General features: G+C 37.3%; 1 protein-coding gene across 1 annotated transcript in view; it reads right to left on the bottom strand.

Moving 5' to 3' along the window:
• LOC139717023 (choline/ethanolamine transporter flvcr2a-like) overlaps positions 1 to 16,514 on the bottom strand; it is a 68,229-nt gene that overhangs the window by 49,106 nt on the left and 2,609 nt on the right. Inside the window, exons 2-3 of the mRNA XM_071628539.1 lie at positions 14,085 to 14,217; positions 2,742 to 2,879 (exon numbers count right to left, since the gene is read on the bottom strand). Of these exons, the coding sequence (XP_071484640.1) occupies positions 2,742 to 2,879; positions 14,085 to 14,217 (271 nt within the window). The remainder of the gene's footprint in view (positions 1 to 2,741; positions 2,880 to 14,084; positions 14,218 to 16,514) is intronic.

The raw sequence follows: 16,514 nt of genomic DNA, 5'->3' as shown, positions 1-16,514 counted from the left end.
CAACGACAATGAAATGGAGACAAACACATACCTACAAACAAGTACACCCTTCTGCACAAATAGCTACAAAGTATGGATAAATACAAAAGGGCTTTTTACACCTTTGTAAATTTTTGCTTAGCCCCGGACCAATGGTGGGGCTAAGGGGGGGGGGGGGGGGGGGGCCTTAGCCCCACCGTTGGTACGGGACTATCCTTAGCCCACTTTCTGTTTACACTCGTTTTTGCCAAAGTGGGCTAGCCCCACCGATAGTACGGTACTATCTGGCCCTGCAAATAGCAGGGGTTAGCACCGCAATTGCGGTGCCAAGCAAGTGAGTGTAAACAGAACGAAAAATAATCCTGGGCTAAGCGACGGAGACGAAGTCCGACCCTCACTGACCAATCAGAAACGAGGTAATCAAGTGCTGCCGGTGCGTGCGTGTACGTGTACAGTACACAGTGTAATTATGAATATTCATGTGGTTTGGAAAGTCCGGGGCTAAGAAATACGAGTGTAAAAAGGTCAGTTTTCTCCTTAGCCCCGGACAAGAGATAGTACGGGACTAATTGGCGAGTGTAAAAAGCTGAAAAAATTGGTACGGGACTAACGATAGTCCTGGGTCAGAGAAAGTCCGGGGTTAAGAAACACAAGTGTAAAAAGCCCTTTAGAATCATTGCTTGCATACAATTTTGCCACCTACAGTTTCTTGGGAAGGAACTTGAAAACCTTTTTTTTTTTTTCCTTCAGACATTTTTAAAAATACAACACTAGCTTTATACGTATCAACAGCATGGCCATTGTCTCTCATTGAATAGTTATATTTGACTTGCAAATATTGTGTTTTTTGACAGTAAGGGGCTTTATGTAAGATTCATGAGACTAGATGTGAAGACAAATCGGTTTGTACTGGTTTGAACCGGTGGAGTGAGATCATCACAACCCATGAGTTACAAAAGAAAGAAAAAAAAAAAACTAGGTCAGGACCCTACCACGGATCATTCATACAAACACCTGTACATCATGTCAACATGTATTCATTCAGAAACCAGCAAAAAAAAAAAAGAAATGCAATTAAAAAAACAAGATGCAATCAACAAGGAAATGGTCTTGCAAGAACAATGATAATCTTAATTGAAATTTGCATCTGACAGCAGTCAGATTATCTAATCAAATATTCATAGAGGTCTTGAAGCTGCCAGCTCTTAATGAATCATATCTGTTTTGTATACTGGTTTATGGCTCAGTGGATCAAACTTGAGATAGATGAAGCTGATGCTCAGGTTACACCAAATCTCTTTGAAGGCTTTTGTTATTTGTCGCACTTTAATGAGAAAATAGGCAAGGAAATAGTTGTATTACAGTCATATGCAGTGCATTACTACAACCATGTGAATTCTCATTCTCCAGAGAGATGGTAAAGGTATACAATTTCTTCACTTTATATGTGACAACAGTGTGACATTTCCTAATTCAACCTCCTTGTAATCACTGGTAAAATTGTATATTTAGAAATAAAGGGAGGATAATTTTAAATGCAGCTTTATTTGCCATGGGTAAATCACCATTTTGATTGTGCATTCACTTCTCTTAAAGCCTCTGTCTTGGATACGGGGGGGGGGGGGGGGGGGGGGGGGGAGATCGATTCCAAAGTTCAGTGCACTAAACAAAGTTTAGTGGGACATGCTTCTCACTTTCTCCAGAGTCTACATTAGCTTTTACCACCTTTAAACTAAAATATAATTCTCAGAAGGATTAAAATCCATCTTAAACCATATTTGTTTGCAATATTTTGAAAGGGTCTGCCAAAAAACTAACCTGGCTGGTATGATTTGCCAGGATGAGGAGTCGTTTTAGAATATTTTGAGATCAGAAAGGGTAGAATAATTTTGATCGTAGTACACAACTGTTACTGTAAAAGTGGTTTCTTTCGCGGTGGTTTTATTTTCGCGCTTTGAGGTTGAACCGCGAATTTAACATCACGCGAAAATGTTTCGAACCCGTTGCTTGTTGCAACGCTATCATTACCGACCGCGAATTTAAACACACACGAAAAAGTCGGCACCGATGGAAACCGCAAAAGTTTCTGTACGCGAAAGAAACCACTTTTACAGTATTCTGGCAGAGCCCTCCATGTTCACATTGTGGGTAGGTAGAACGCTGCGTGATGATCGATCGTGCCCTGGCAATCATACTTTTAACAAGCTGCATGCCATTTACTCTAGCACGGAGGATTGATGGATACTGTGGTGTGGCTCGATTTGTTGATCATCAATAATCGATCATGAAAAATTACACAGAAACTATGATCGGGTAAGCTCTGAGATTGTAATACTTCTGTGAACTTTTTAGGTTAATATATCGCATTTTCTTCGTTTATGTAGGAATTTTTGTAAGAATATTTGTCTTTTGGGAGATGGGGTCAACAAACGAGGGAATCCATTCTGCGCATATTTGAGATTTGCATCAGGCACTGAGCACAGGCTTGAGGCACAGAGCAGGAAGGTGATGAGGTAAACGAGGCTTCCTTATCTTTTATAGAGCATAGGGCAAATTTTCAGCATGTGTGTATAAAGTGGAAATGAGCTGCTTGGCAGAGGTCTGCACTCTATTAGTGCTTTTCTAGTTTCCTTTTGCATACTGTACAATAACATTGTCCAGAAACAGCAATGCGAACTTCAAGTTTGGGTCTGTATTTGGAGACTTTGAAATCTGAAGTTTGAAAAATCTACATGGATGAAATATGAAGCAGTGAGGCTCACCGTATGTGATGAGAAGCAGAACAAAAGGCACGTTTTTGAAGAGGGCAATGATAGATTCCTTGTAGGAGCGTCCCTCGCTGGACTTCTGGGAGTCGTACTTGGCCTTGCTGGGGGGCATAGGTGGTTGAGGCTGGTACACTACATGGAAACACACATAGACATCATCATTATACAAAATGTATTTTAAAAAAACCCCAAACAAACATAAATAGTGTTTCTGCGAAAGAAATCAAATCCAAACGAAGCAAGTAACTGTATATGATTACCAACAACAAACAAAATCTTTCACTTTTGGCACCAAAGTGATGATAAACTTAATAATATCAATAAAACATCAATATCATAAATAATATATCCATATATAATATTAATGTAATACCAGTAATTACAATCACTCAAGTATTACCAGTACTCAAGCATACTTTATGAAGTATCAATTCAACACTTAATGCAGCTACCTCATAGATTCAAAACAACACAGTCACTTAACCCGTTAAGGATGGACTGATTTTGCTACAACACACATTTCCCATAGACACCTGCCCGAGTACACTCGGGACTTGTCCTCAACGGGTTAATATGGTGGCTTTACTATTGAATATTAAAGTTAGTGTTCATTTATGTGAATTAAACAATTTGACTTGTAATGAACCAAGATATTCTCACAGGCATTATATTGGACATAGACACAATGGCACTCTCACAATCACAACCTTCTTTTCACTGTATGATTTCAAACACATTTCCACCCAGCTGCTGAGCATGTATGATTTGTTGTTTTGACATATTATACAATCATATGATTTCCTTTGCATTTCAAACACTTAAGGGCTTTTTTACACTTGTAAATTTTTGCTTAGTCCCGTACCAACGGTGGGGCTAAGGGGGGGGGGGGCCTTAGCCCCACCGTTGGTACGGGACTATCCTTAGCCCACTTTCTGTTTACACTCGTTTTTGCCAAAGTGGGCTAGCCCCACCGATAATCCCGTACTATCTGGCCCTGCAAAATAGCAGGGTTAGCACCGCAATTGCGGTGCCAAGCAAGTGAGTGTAAACAGAACGAAAAAATAATCCTGGGCTAAGCGACGGAGACGAAGTCCGACCCTCACTGGCCAATCAGAAACGAGGTAATCAAGTGCTGCCGGTGCGTGCGTGTACGTGTACAGTACACAGCGTAATTATACAATATTGGATGGCCTTGAGATTAACACAAGGAAATATTGGACGAGCTATGCACAAATATTGGACGAGTCGAAGACAAGTCCAATATTTTGCTTAGCGAGTCCAATATTTCCTTGTATTAACCGAAAATAGGACATTCAATATTATCATTATTATCCTACAGAGGATTTTAGCAAAGAACGTTTTCACTTAGACCTACCCTTTCTGTCTCCAAGTGCTGTATGGTCTCCTACTGTGTAGTGATCCTGACATGGGGTATGGTACATGTACAAGTGTACACTCTTCAGTGCAAGTTAATCCACTTCAGTCTCTGATAAAACAGTGATCTATGTATCCAAGGTAGCCGTCATGACCGATGTTACTGTTAGACCGAGATCTAGCTAATTTAGGCCGCGTTCATGCGAATTTCGTTTGAAACGGCGTTTCAAATCACGGTCTCAGCGGAAGAGCGTTCATGCGGGCTTTCGCAATGCTGATTCTGGCTCAGCTCATCATTCGCCATTGCACAGCGCACTGCGCAGTTTGACCTTGTCTCTGCAACTCGAGCCAGACCTCCTTATTCCAGCTGTACAGGCCTTTACGTTTTTATTTCGGTGAATACTTTCCGATTAGCTGTGGCATTCAGGCTCTGCCCACAGATCGAGGAACAGATCGAGGAATAATCCAAATTCTTCGTCTCTCCAATTGTTTCCCTTGGTAGACACAGCGCTGCAGCTATTACTTTTATCAACTCAATCGGAGAGTAATTACATGTATTATTATGTTAAACAGTTAACGTTAGATACTAGCATAGAATTGGTGTATGGCGTTGATGTAAACAAACAAGTGCAAGTATGGCACCAAAACACATGATTCATATTGTAAGATGTACACAAGCGCGCGAACAGAACTAGAAGCTGTGCATGGGATACCCCATGAGACACGCATGCGCACAGCGCACAATGACGTCAAAGAATCATGATTGAAATCACGGTTGCGTTCATGCGGTTTCTGCGATCGTGATTCTGGCAGAATCATGATTCAAAACACCCTTTTTTCAGCGTTTCAGATCGGCGTTTTGAAACGCGTTTATATGGAAAAATCACATGAACGCAACGCAACTAAACACGTTTAGCGACTAAACGTGTTTAGAAACGCAATTCTAGTTTCGCATGAACGCAGCCTTAGACCAGAATTAGATGTATTTGTACCCAAGATCTGAGAAACAATTCACGTCACATCTACCGTAGATCGTGAAAGATCGAATTAGGCTACTACCACAACTATACACTGTAGTACTGTAGTCCTACTGTCGCGCATGCAAATGCAAGCGGCGGCCGGCTACATGTATATCGCGCGCGGGCTATCTAGCAGTAGTGCTGAGCATGCAGAGCTGCAGATCAATCGTTGCCTTGCGCCTGCATGCACACAAAAAAATGCAACTTGTTTTCATCAAACCTAAATGTACAATTCCTGTTATGAAAGTGATATTTTGAAAAATTGTATAAAAAACAATTTCAACTAATTGATATATGAAATTTGTTTGTATAAACACAGAATTTTAGAAGAAACGATATTCCAGTTAATTCGTGATCGACCAATCACAGACGTTTTTACTTCATATTTCAGGTCATCTTGTATACATGTATCTCAACCAATCACGATGCAGTTTATAAAAACTTTGGGGAATCCCCCTCTTGCTGTTCAATATTTTAAATATTGGTCGCCTCGGCAAAAAATATTGGTCGAGTTCAACAAACTTTTTAAATGGGTTGGAGGTTATGAGGTGCGTCGACAAAATAACACTTGTATTTGGGCTCTAAAAATCCTCTGTATGGATAATAATCATGAATATTCATGTGGTTTGGAAAGTACCGGACTAAGAAATACGAGTATAAAAAGGTCAATTTTCTCCTTAGTCCCGGACAAGAGCTTAGTATGGGACTAATTGGTGAGTGTAAAAAGCTGAAAAAATTGGTACGGGACTAACGATAGTCCTGGGTCAGAGAAAGTACTGGGTTAAGAAACACAAGTGTAAAAATAGTCCAGCGGATATAGAAAAAATCATGCACTTTATGGTAAAAGCACCATACTTGGTACACATGTACATGATGCCAATATAAGTCATTTCTGATATGGAAGCCACTCTGATTCTCCCTTTGGCGGCCGTGGCGGCCATTTTTCAAAATGGCCGCCATGTGATACAGAAATGCTGTGTATTTTGGAAACTATAAGTCCGATTGTCGTGATTCTTGTACCAAAGTATAGGTTTTGAGGGTCAAGGATTCCAATAAAATAATTTTTGAGAGGATAAAATCATGGCAACCTACTTATTGGCGGCCATTTTAAAAAGATATGGCCACCATGTTAGATAAAAACATATCCTTAAAACGTATGGACAAAGTGTCATGACTCTGGTACCAAGTTATATGTTTTTGGGGTCAAGGATTCCCATTAATTCAACTGTAAGTAAATATGAATCGCTTCATCCTACGTTTTGGCGGCCATTTTAATGAATATGGCTGCCATACAACAGAAAATGAATATTGTATATCTTCGAACTCAAAAGATATATAATCCCGATTCAAGTATAAAAGTATAGTTTTGGGGTGAAAATTTTCAATTTAATGATGTTTTAGCAAAGTGAATAGGTTCATCACATCCTTTGTTTTGGCGGCCATTTGATAAATATAGCCTCCCTCCAGTTATATAGCGTACGAGTGTTATGAAAGCGGGATGCCCATTGTGGATCGATTCTGGTGTAAACGTTTGTTTTAGAGTTCAACAATTACTTGTTCACTCATTTTTAGTGTTCTAATGTGGAACATCTGGGCATAGTTAACTTTGGAAGCATTTTGGAAAATACGCTCAACTTCCTTTATAGGATTTATGTGGGTACAGTATGTGAAAAACATGATCTTCACAATTTCATGTCTGAAGTACACATTTCTCAAGATTATACAGTTTCTAGAAATATAGACTCGCTTTCTCTGGTCCCTGGACCATGGAATGAAAATCATAGTTTCCAACCAATATATAGTACACCCGTTTTCTTTGGAAATATGACACTAAGTGTGAGAAAACTTCTAAAACTTATTGGGTCACTTTCATACATCAAATGTAAACACACTACAATTATGTATGTCTGTAAAATCCATGATTGACCAGGTTGTTCTGATACTTACAACTACGCTGAATCTTATACATCAAACGATTAAGTAAATATAATAGGTATTATACGATACATCTTTATAGGTCTACATCTAATTGTAATTTGCAGCGTAATGGGTAAAGAATCGGCCTCATGAAAACAAATCCGATCTTCTGCCAAAGTTTTGTATCCTATACCAACATCATTTCTTTTAGACAGAGCTGGACATGATAGATTTTTTGTGTCATCATCTTGACATATGAATATGATGTACTTGGTCCAATCTGTTTCTTTCCTGGGAGCTGGTTTCTCGGTTGAAATGAGCTTTGCTTTTGAAGCCATGTTATCCTACAAATAAACCCAATAACCAATTACTTAGAAAGATAACATTTTATGTAAATGTGCTTCACAGAGGTAAAGCAAACAACCTATGTGTACATTTTTTTCTATGTGACAAACATTTTCGTTAAATGGATTTGTGGTTGGGAATTTTACCTTTTGATGTACAATTATTTGTAAAGAACAAGAACAAGGAAAAATCAAATTATCTGTTTCTGTGTGTAGTTCTACTCTGAATACATTACTTGTTATAGTTGATTTATGCATTAATCTTTATCAATGATTTTAGCCTCTTGAACTGAATTTCACCCTACCCTAACCCCAAAGAAATTATACAAATAATATTTGATGCATTTGCCATTCTCATATGGAATAAGGATTAAGGTTTCATAATTCAAAAGCAACTTCTACAGGTAAATGGACAGTGGGCATTTCAACGCAATTTTATAACGTAACAGCGCCCATCCAAAATATAAACTAGAAGAAAAATTATGCTAATTTATGAATTTAAGGAAAACTTCAAAGAAATACAAATTTTGGGTTTCATAATTATTGGAAGATAAAACTGCAGAATAAAATATTCAGTATATCGATCTTTCTACTTACCGGCACCAGTAGAAATACTGAAGATGTTCTCTAAAGCGCACCTGCATCTACATAATTATGCATTAACGTTCATCACCGCTCATCAATGGATGATCAGGAACAATTGTTTTGGATTGTCAGAGCTCATTCGATTCCTTTATCATGATTCCTTATAATTTTGTGTAACAGTTTTGACAAGGTCATACTATGAAATAATGAACAAGAACTGAGAACTTTAGAAATCAATAGGTCTTATAAGACTGCAATAATCATGTTTTTGTGGCTGAAAACTATGACAGTACACTTATTGTACTCTCCTGTCTATGCATCCAAAATTAGGGGGAAAGTCTTCTATTCCATTCTCACCATTTACTCTATCTAACTGATATTCAACATAATTATCTTTATAGTATTCCAGGTATGCAACAATTGTAGTTATGTGATGTTCAATACCTATATTTGAATAGTGAATGTGATAGAGGTATGGTCAATCAACAACAATCAATGAACAATAAAGAACTAAACGCCGCAACAACAAAGGAGGTTCATTTACCAATAATAGGTGAACGACTGTTGTCAGTGGGACAATACATATGGCAAGTGAGGGTGTATATATGTATATATATATATATATATAAAATTACATATATATATATAGTGGCCCCTCAGAAAACAGAAACGAATATTTTTTTCAAAACCAAAACGAAATTGTCCAATTTGGTTGAGTACTTTTCTTTCTATACATGTTTTTGTTGATCATTAATTTCCTACTTTATTTTATCAGAGCTCAGCAACGAAGACTACCCAACAACTGAAGGTGAATTTTCGACAATAATCCTATTCAAGCATTCCACATTGTGATGTGCGGCCTCAATTATTTGTTAGTCTCCCAAGGCAGTGGCTTTTGTTCGATGCTGAAATTTGTTGAATTGAGCTAAGAAATTTACGCTCGACCCGTCTTTGCAAAAACATCTGTAGAATAAAAGATACGCAACCAAATCGGATGATTTTGGTGTCATTCTTCTTCTAGATAAATTCTCTATAACTTTATGTCATTCATTTTTTGCATAAAGTAATGCAAATATGCAAATTATTTGGAAAACTCGCGCTTCCATTAATTCTAGGCCACACTGTATATAATGTGTGTGTGTGCGTGTGTGTGTGTGTGTGCATACTCTATGTAGTGCGGCAATCATATTTATCAAAATGGACCTGAAAACTAGATGTGTTAGTTCTGTTCATCAGCAAATGCTTGTTTAAAATCAATGACCCCAATTAGTTTCAAAGACGTACAGTATAGTATATATTGCGGTGGTCATGTTTTAAAATGGCAGCCAAAACGTATAGGATGTGATGGTTGTATACACGAAAAGATGTATCCATTTAAATAATTGAACCTCAAAAACATATTTTTGTACCAGAATCATAAAGATGCATCCATTGGTTTTAAAGATATATGAATAGAATGTAAAGCGGCAGCCATGCTTTTTTCAAAATGGCCGCTAATAAGTAGGTTGCCATGGTTTTATCCTCTCAAAAATTATTTTATTGGAATCCTTGACCCTCAAAACCTATACTTTGGTACAAGATTCACGACAATCGGACTTGTAGTTTCCAAAATACACAGCATTGCCATATCACATGGCGGCCATTTTGAAAAATGGCCGCCACGGCCGCCACAGGCAGAATCAGAGTGGCTTCCATATCAGAAATGACTTGTATTGGCATCATGTACATGTGTACCAAGTATGGTGCTTTTACCATAATGTGCATGATTCACCCTATATGTGCTCTATATCCGCTGGACTAAAAGGGCTTTAGTGAGGAAGTGGGAAAATATACTACATCACAGCAATACTATCGAAACTCAACACTTTTATTCAAGGCAACAGCCTTGATGGATAGATTAAACAAAAACAAATTGGAAACATACAATGTGTACTTTCATTTCTCAACGGAAGGTCGCCAGCAAAGGGCTTTTCAATTTTCAACATTCTCCTAGTTGACTGCTACAATAGTACAGGATTACTTTATCTGAACATAGTCACATGTTCCTTGTTCTCCAGCCACGCATGTACGATCGAAAAATATCAATTTATGAACATACTGTACTGTAGTCCCATCCATATTTTGATGTTTTAGAAATTAGACCAAGTACAGCACATATCACTTTTTATTCAATATTTCTTCATATTCATCAGCATTATACAAGTTTGTTAGTTTGTTTGTTTGTTTATCTTTTTTTAGTGGGGGGGGGGGGGGGGGGAGGCGACCCTAGCAATAATTTCCCTTGTACAGTGTGTGTGAACTGAATTACCACAAATTTCTCAATGACCCACTTCATCTCTGGACTTTTTTTTTAAGGAAACCAAAAGGAGAGCTTGTATCCTTTGAATTTTGTATTGTAATGATCTAGCAAGGATCACTTACACAGGAGAGGATCTTTATAGTAGCCAAAATAATGAGTTTAATTGTATTCACTTTAGCCACGGTTTCTGTGCATTGGGACTACTCTTTCACGTGAAAAAAAAGGGCATCTTTCTGATACTCAACGTGAAACCTTGATGAGGACAAGAAGGCTAGACAGACAACCTGATGTGAAAATGCCTTGGTGCCTTGCTTTGTTTTCTTTGACACAAGGATGTAATTTGCTTCCTATGTAAACATTCAATATAGTATCGTGCAAAAGCACATCACATTCTCTGTCCATATACATTGTACCAGCAGTATGGGCCTGGATACTTTTAACTGGATAAACAGAACACTTCGCGGTGAAAGCTCCAGCAAGAAATTCTACTTGAACTATCAAGTGGCACAATCGACACAAATGTCCCACACAGGCATTTCTCAAAACTCACAATAAGTTGTTTTAGAGGAAAACTGGTATGTACTGCATTGAGAATTGGAGCATGCATGTTCACATAGAACCTAACCACCAATGATAGCTTCTGCTGAAAGAAGGTGAAATTTCTCCTTTTACTATAATCTCATTACATGGTGCTTATCCTTGATGAAAGAATTGTGGTTTTTATCAATGTGAACCACTTAATGACGAAATCATGAGAAATCTTTTATTAAACATGGTCAGGAGTTATCGATTATACCTCAGTGTTGAGTGTTAAAGGAATCCAAAACCCAAAGAGAAATGTGGATTGAGTGAAAGCAGCAACATTAGCAGAACACATCAGTGAAAGTTTGAGGAAAATCAGACAATGGATGCAAAACTTATGAATTTTTAAAGTTTTAGTGTTGGAATCACTGGACGAGTTTATGACATCATGTGTGGACAACAATATAAAGAAAATATAAAGAAATTCAACATGCTTTCACTTTTCTAACATTATGAAAGAGCACTTCACTAACTGCTTTCAGAACGCACAGGGAATAATTACGACCCTTAACATACAATGTATGTCAGTATCAAGTTGATGGAATTCGTAATTTTCATGAATAATGAATTTTTGTGGAATTCTCTTTATATTTTCTTTTATAAGAAAATTTGCAAAATTTCCCAACTTCTTATTTAATTTGGATCAAATTTTCACTATTGTGCTAGTAAAGTTTTACTCATTCCTTTCAGACCAACTTTAACTGGTACCAACTTCCCCTTTAAACTCATATTAAGAGGTTCACGAATCTTTCTGCATTCACCGAATTCACATTTTTGTGAGGGGAAACTTCCCTTTAAGGGAGGAAGCCTGATCATGATCTGTAGTGTCATGTGTAGTATCTGTTTAAACTACAATGTAAATGTAACCTTAATAGTTCATTTATGAAAAGAATGAAGGTTACAGGTCATCTTGATTTTAACCTGTGTATGAATGGGGGGGGGGGGGGGGGGAATGTGGTGTTTGCATCAATCTACTGACAGTGAGCCTGTCTGTCACTGATATTCCATATTGGGGGTGCATTGCATACAACACACAAAGTTCCGTTGTTTAAAAAAAAAAGTGTTATATTTTAACTTCAGCGAGTGGAGTAACATCACTTTAAATGAAATATCACTATTATACTCTTTATATTTCATCTTAATGACTTTTCACTAATATGCAACTTGGTAGGCATCTATACCAGAAGAAGTGAAAACAATTATACAAATTAAATAAGAATCGTTCACAGTGTCGTATGACAATTCACTTCTCGATGCTACAATAGTATTCTCTCTTGGCAACTGAAAATATTGTAAGCATTAACAAGAAAGTGTGTCACATACAGTAATGTTACAAAACTGCTGAATGCATTCTATATAGACAATGTATGTCATTTAAAAATCTCCACTGGGCAATAAAAGGGATAGCAAAGAGGCTATTGTTTAAACCTACTTAAAAAAGTGAAGGCAGTCTAGTGTTTGTGTATATGTACAGATACTGTATATATCCCAACACAATATCACACAATTTCTCATCTTGCTGCAATTGTCTTTATAATTCAAGGAATATTTTACACCCAGTTACGGCTTCAAGAAGTTGTATTATGCTACACATTGCATCTGTTTCTGAGACCACCCAGCATACAAACTCATATTATCCCACTCTGATACATCATGACCAACGATCATGAAAAATTTCCACTCGGGCTCCTCTGCAGAAAAAAGGAAACTACAGTCCCTGAGAAAGAAATGAGGATTGACCCATGACCGCCAAGACAGATTGAAAACGCCTCTGGCATATGGATTTTACCACCGGATAAACAGAACGATCAGAGTCAGGGCTGGATTTCACGTGAATAGATGCCCGTGGCCGTGCAGCATAAACACTTTCTCGTACAATGGAAGCCTTTGTTCGCTGTATGCTCCCGTAGCAACAGCCAATGAGCTTTCAAGAAGCCTAGTTGCTGCCTTATCCTGGCAATAAATTGTAATTTCTGTTTTTTTCATGGAGTCCTTCATGGCCAAGGCTATGTCTTCTTGAGCACAATGGGATGACATTCAAAAAGCCAACAATAATGCTTTCTGTAGGTTGACGTCAACGAAGCCAATAAGAAAGAGAGTGCAAAATATCAATGGCTTTATCATCCTCGAGATCACACCCCCACAAGCAAAAATCTATCTGTATCTTACATTTTAAGGATGTTTTCCATTTCCGCAATCCCCCTTTCAATCTTTCATACTCCACGTCACAATGTTGTTTCTGAATTCAAGAGCATCTGGGGTAACTGGCTGAGGTTTCTCCTTTTTTTTCTCTCTCCTCATCTTTCATCACAAATTCAATGTTGTCCTACTTTACAGGATTTGCCAGTGAATGGCTGAGCATTTCACTGATGCACTGAGATACCTGTTTGCAGGAGTACATACTGTATGTACGTAGGTATTTTCCATGGTGTTGTCTCCAATGTGAACGGGAGCTATTCCATGGAGATCAGGAAAAACACATCATGGAGGACAAAAGCTACAAAAAGATTATGTTGTGCAATTCTACACCACGTTCCAAGTTGGCTTCATCAATATGGAGTAAAATTTGACAGAATGGTCAAGGTTTCAGAAGAATTGGACTTCAAAAAAAAAAATAATAATTTTTGAGGTTTCATACAGCTGTACATTTTTGCCAAATAGTGATGTTGATAACCATCAGCTGAGGTGATGATGTCAACAATTCATGTTCTCCCATCTGAATTTTGTACAAAAATATTTAAAAAATGCTGCCCTGGTACATAAATAAGCAACAACAATCCTATCCCCTCATCTCTTTTTAATTCACTTTTTTATTGCTAAGTTATTGCAAAACAATGAAAATGTGCCACATAAGATACTGGTTTCCTTAAAAGCTGATTTGTATTAAATGTCTTTTTATCAAACAGAGAAGTCAGTACAGATTTGTGTAGGGCCTACAGTATATGCCAAGATAAGACCTGTAATGTCATATTGTGTACTCATTCAACACATACATGTATGTGTGCATATTTGATTTGATACACTGTATTTAAAAAAGTAATGTCATTGTTTCTTTTTTACAATTTCAGATACATAAAACATCAAGCATCTCTAAATCTTCTTATGTCTGGTCTTTATGAAGTCTCTACCATTTTGTTTGGAGTAGTACTCAATGTATCAAAGCCAACTTGAACAATGTGGAATCTTTAAACTTACAAAAGAAGAACCAGTTTATTACCTGCAAGAATAAGGATGAGAATGACGGATGTTATAATAGCTGTACCCAGGAACATGTTGTGCATATCTTTCTTGTTGTCACCATCTTTGGGCACCAGGATGGGTGGAAGCACAAACCCCAGGGCGACTCCAAGCTACAGAGAGGAGAGAGAGAGAGATGGAGAACAAAATGTTGGGACAATATTTAGGGGAGTCAACAAACATTCAATTCACATAATGAAAACACACAAACACACACACTTCAGGATTGTGATGAGCACTATCTTCTTTGGAATGTTAAAAAGAAATTCATGTATATTTACATTAACAATACCAAACATGACTCTGCCATCATTTGCTAGAGTGCAGACAGACACTTTGCATTGATATTCCAGGTCTGTTACACATGTTTATTCTCTTGTATCTCTTTATTTGGGACTTATTGTATAAATTCAGGAGATTGATATAATGTAAATGTGATAAAGACATTTGAACCTTGGCAAAATGAAACTCATGATACAATATGTAGCCGGAGCTACTGTGATCACCTGCAGGAAAGCATCGGGTAGTAGCAGAGAATGAAATGTGCCTCTAATATTAAAGGAAACAAAAGTTGGTGTGTAATTGTTATATTACAGATGAGAAAGAGTAGCTCCAGATGATACACTTATGAGATAATTCATTTGTTGCATTATCATTGATACCTACTGGTATACAGACACACATGTATAGAGATGTCTATACATTCATTTGTTGCATCATCTTTGATACCTACTGGTATACAGACACACATGTATGTATAACAAACAATCATGCATCTCATTTGGTCAAGAGAGATTGGTACAATGTGTATTGAAGTACTGTCAGTTCTCACTTCAAATATGAATAATCTAACAAATTGATTCAGCTGTCTCCGTCACATACAATGTACATATGTACAATGTATGTACATGTACGTTTGTAAGTGAGGGCTAATCATTGATTAAATGTGCAATTCCAAACCCTTTTTTTAATTTTATGAGTAAAATTGCACATGGAGAATACATTGTAGTAAAGGTTTCATCAAACTGAACCAGACAAGAGACAATTTGTGTGACACATCACACGCTTAATTCAAATGGATGTTGATCAATACTTTAGTTGACACTGTCTAGTAGTACAGTACATTTTCATGGACCATGTGTTTGCTCACTGGCGCATAAACAGTTCTTAAATTAGGCACATCATCCTTTCAATACACTGTGGCAGACAAATGCCAAACCATTTAATTTTGGAGAACAAAGGGGCATATAGATTTGTAAAGGAACAGAGCTCATTGAGGCTCTGCATGTTACACATAAGTTATGTACATAATGTACATTTTGTAAGTTCTGTCAATGTGCATTTGTACATACCATACACAAACCACAAGCTTCAACCATGGATGATGTGAAAACGTTTTGGATTCATTCTTTCATTTCAAATGATGTGGCATTACGTAATGTCATCATTTTGCATACAAAGAGACAAATGTCCCAGTAAAACACTAACCTTTGCTTAATTAAGAATGATATAAGTGCGGAGCTTTATAGTAAACACCCTAAGCGTTTGTCAAGGCCCTACAGCTACACATACAAATGTATACTCTGATCTCTGATGTTAGAATTATTTGATCACTTATCACTGGATGTCAACAAAGTAGTTTGCACAGTCCAAAAGTACATGTAATCTGCCATTTAGTACAATGTTAGGAAACACCAGTGATCCCATAAAGCCTAATGATAACAAAACAACAAACATAGTTAGTGTTGATATAAGGCTATTAGTAGAGAGATTAGTAATCTATATATTTCCCTTTCAATCAAGAGGAAAAAGAAAAATGGCACAAAAATTATCCACACAAATTACCGGTACCGGTAATCAATGTGCTAATTTATAGAGTCATACCCTCTCTAAAAGATGTTGGAAGGCCAAAGTTTGATGCTTAATAGTAATCAGTGATTTACAGAAATGGATCTTTCTAAAACTCTAGTCTCAATTACTAACAATGAATAACTAATGAATTAAATATATAGATGAGTACTTTGAATAGGTGACTTCATAAACCCTCTGTTCAAGAGGGGGGAGGGGGGGGGGGGGGACATGATCTTGGTATTTCCCCGATAGATACAAGAGATTTCTAGACATCATTGACAGACTAGATAGAGCATACTGGTACTTTATTCTGAGATGTTTACACTACAGTAGTTAGCCAAGTCCATCATCATGTTTGGAAACTTTGAGAACAACACAATGGACTGGATAGTGAATGGATCATGTACAATGTAGGATGGATACAAATTCTATGCACTTAAAATCTTGGCCCTGAGCTAGTAGGATTTGTTGGAATCTAAACACATGTACATATTAATGTACATACTTGTACACTGAAAACCTTTTAAAGATCATGAATACAGGCAGACACAAACATGTA

The sequence above is a fragment of the Diadema antillarum genome, unplaced genomic scaffold, assembly GCF_040938485.1.
Source record: "Diadema antillarum isolate AM-2024a unplaced genomic scaffold, OU_Dant_1.0 scf00000071, whole genome shotgun sequence".
NCBI lineage: Eukaryota > Metazoa > Echinodermata > Echinoidea > Diadematoida > Diadematidae > Diadema > Diadema antillarum.
This window is presented reverse-complemented; position numbering and strand designations above follow the sequence as displayed.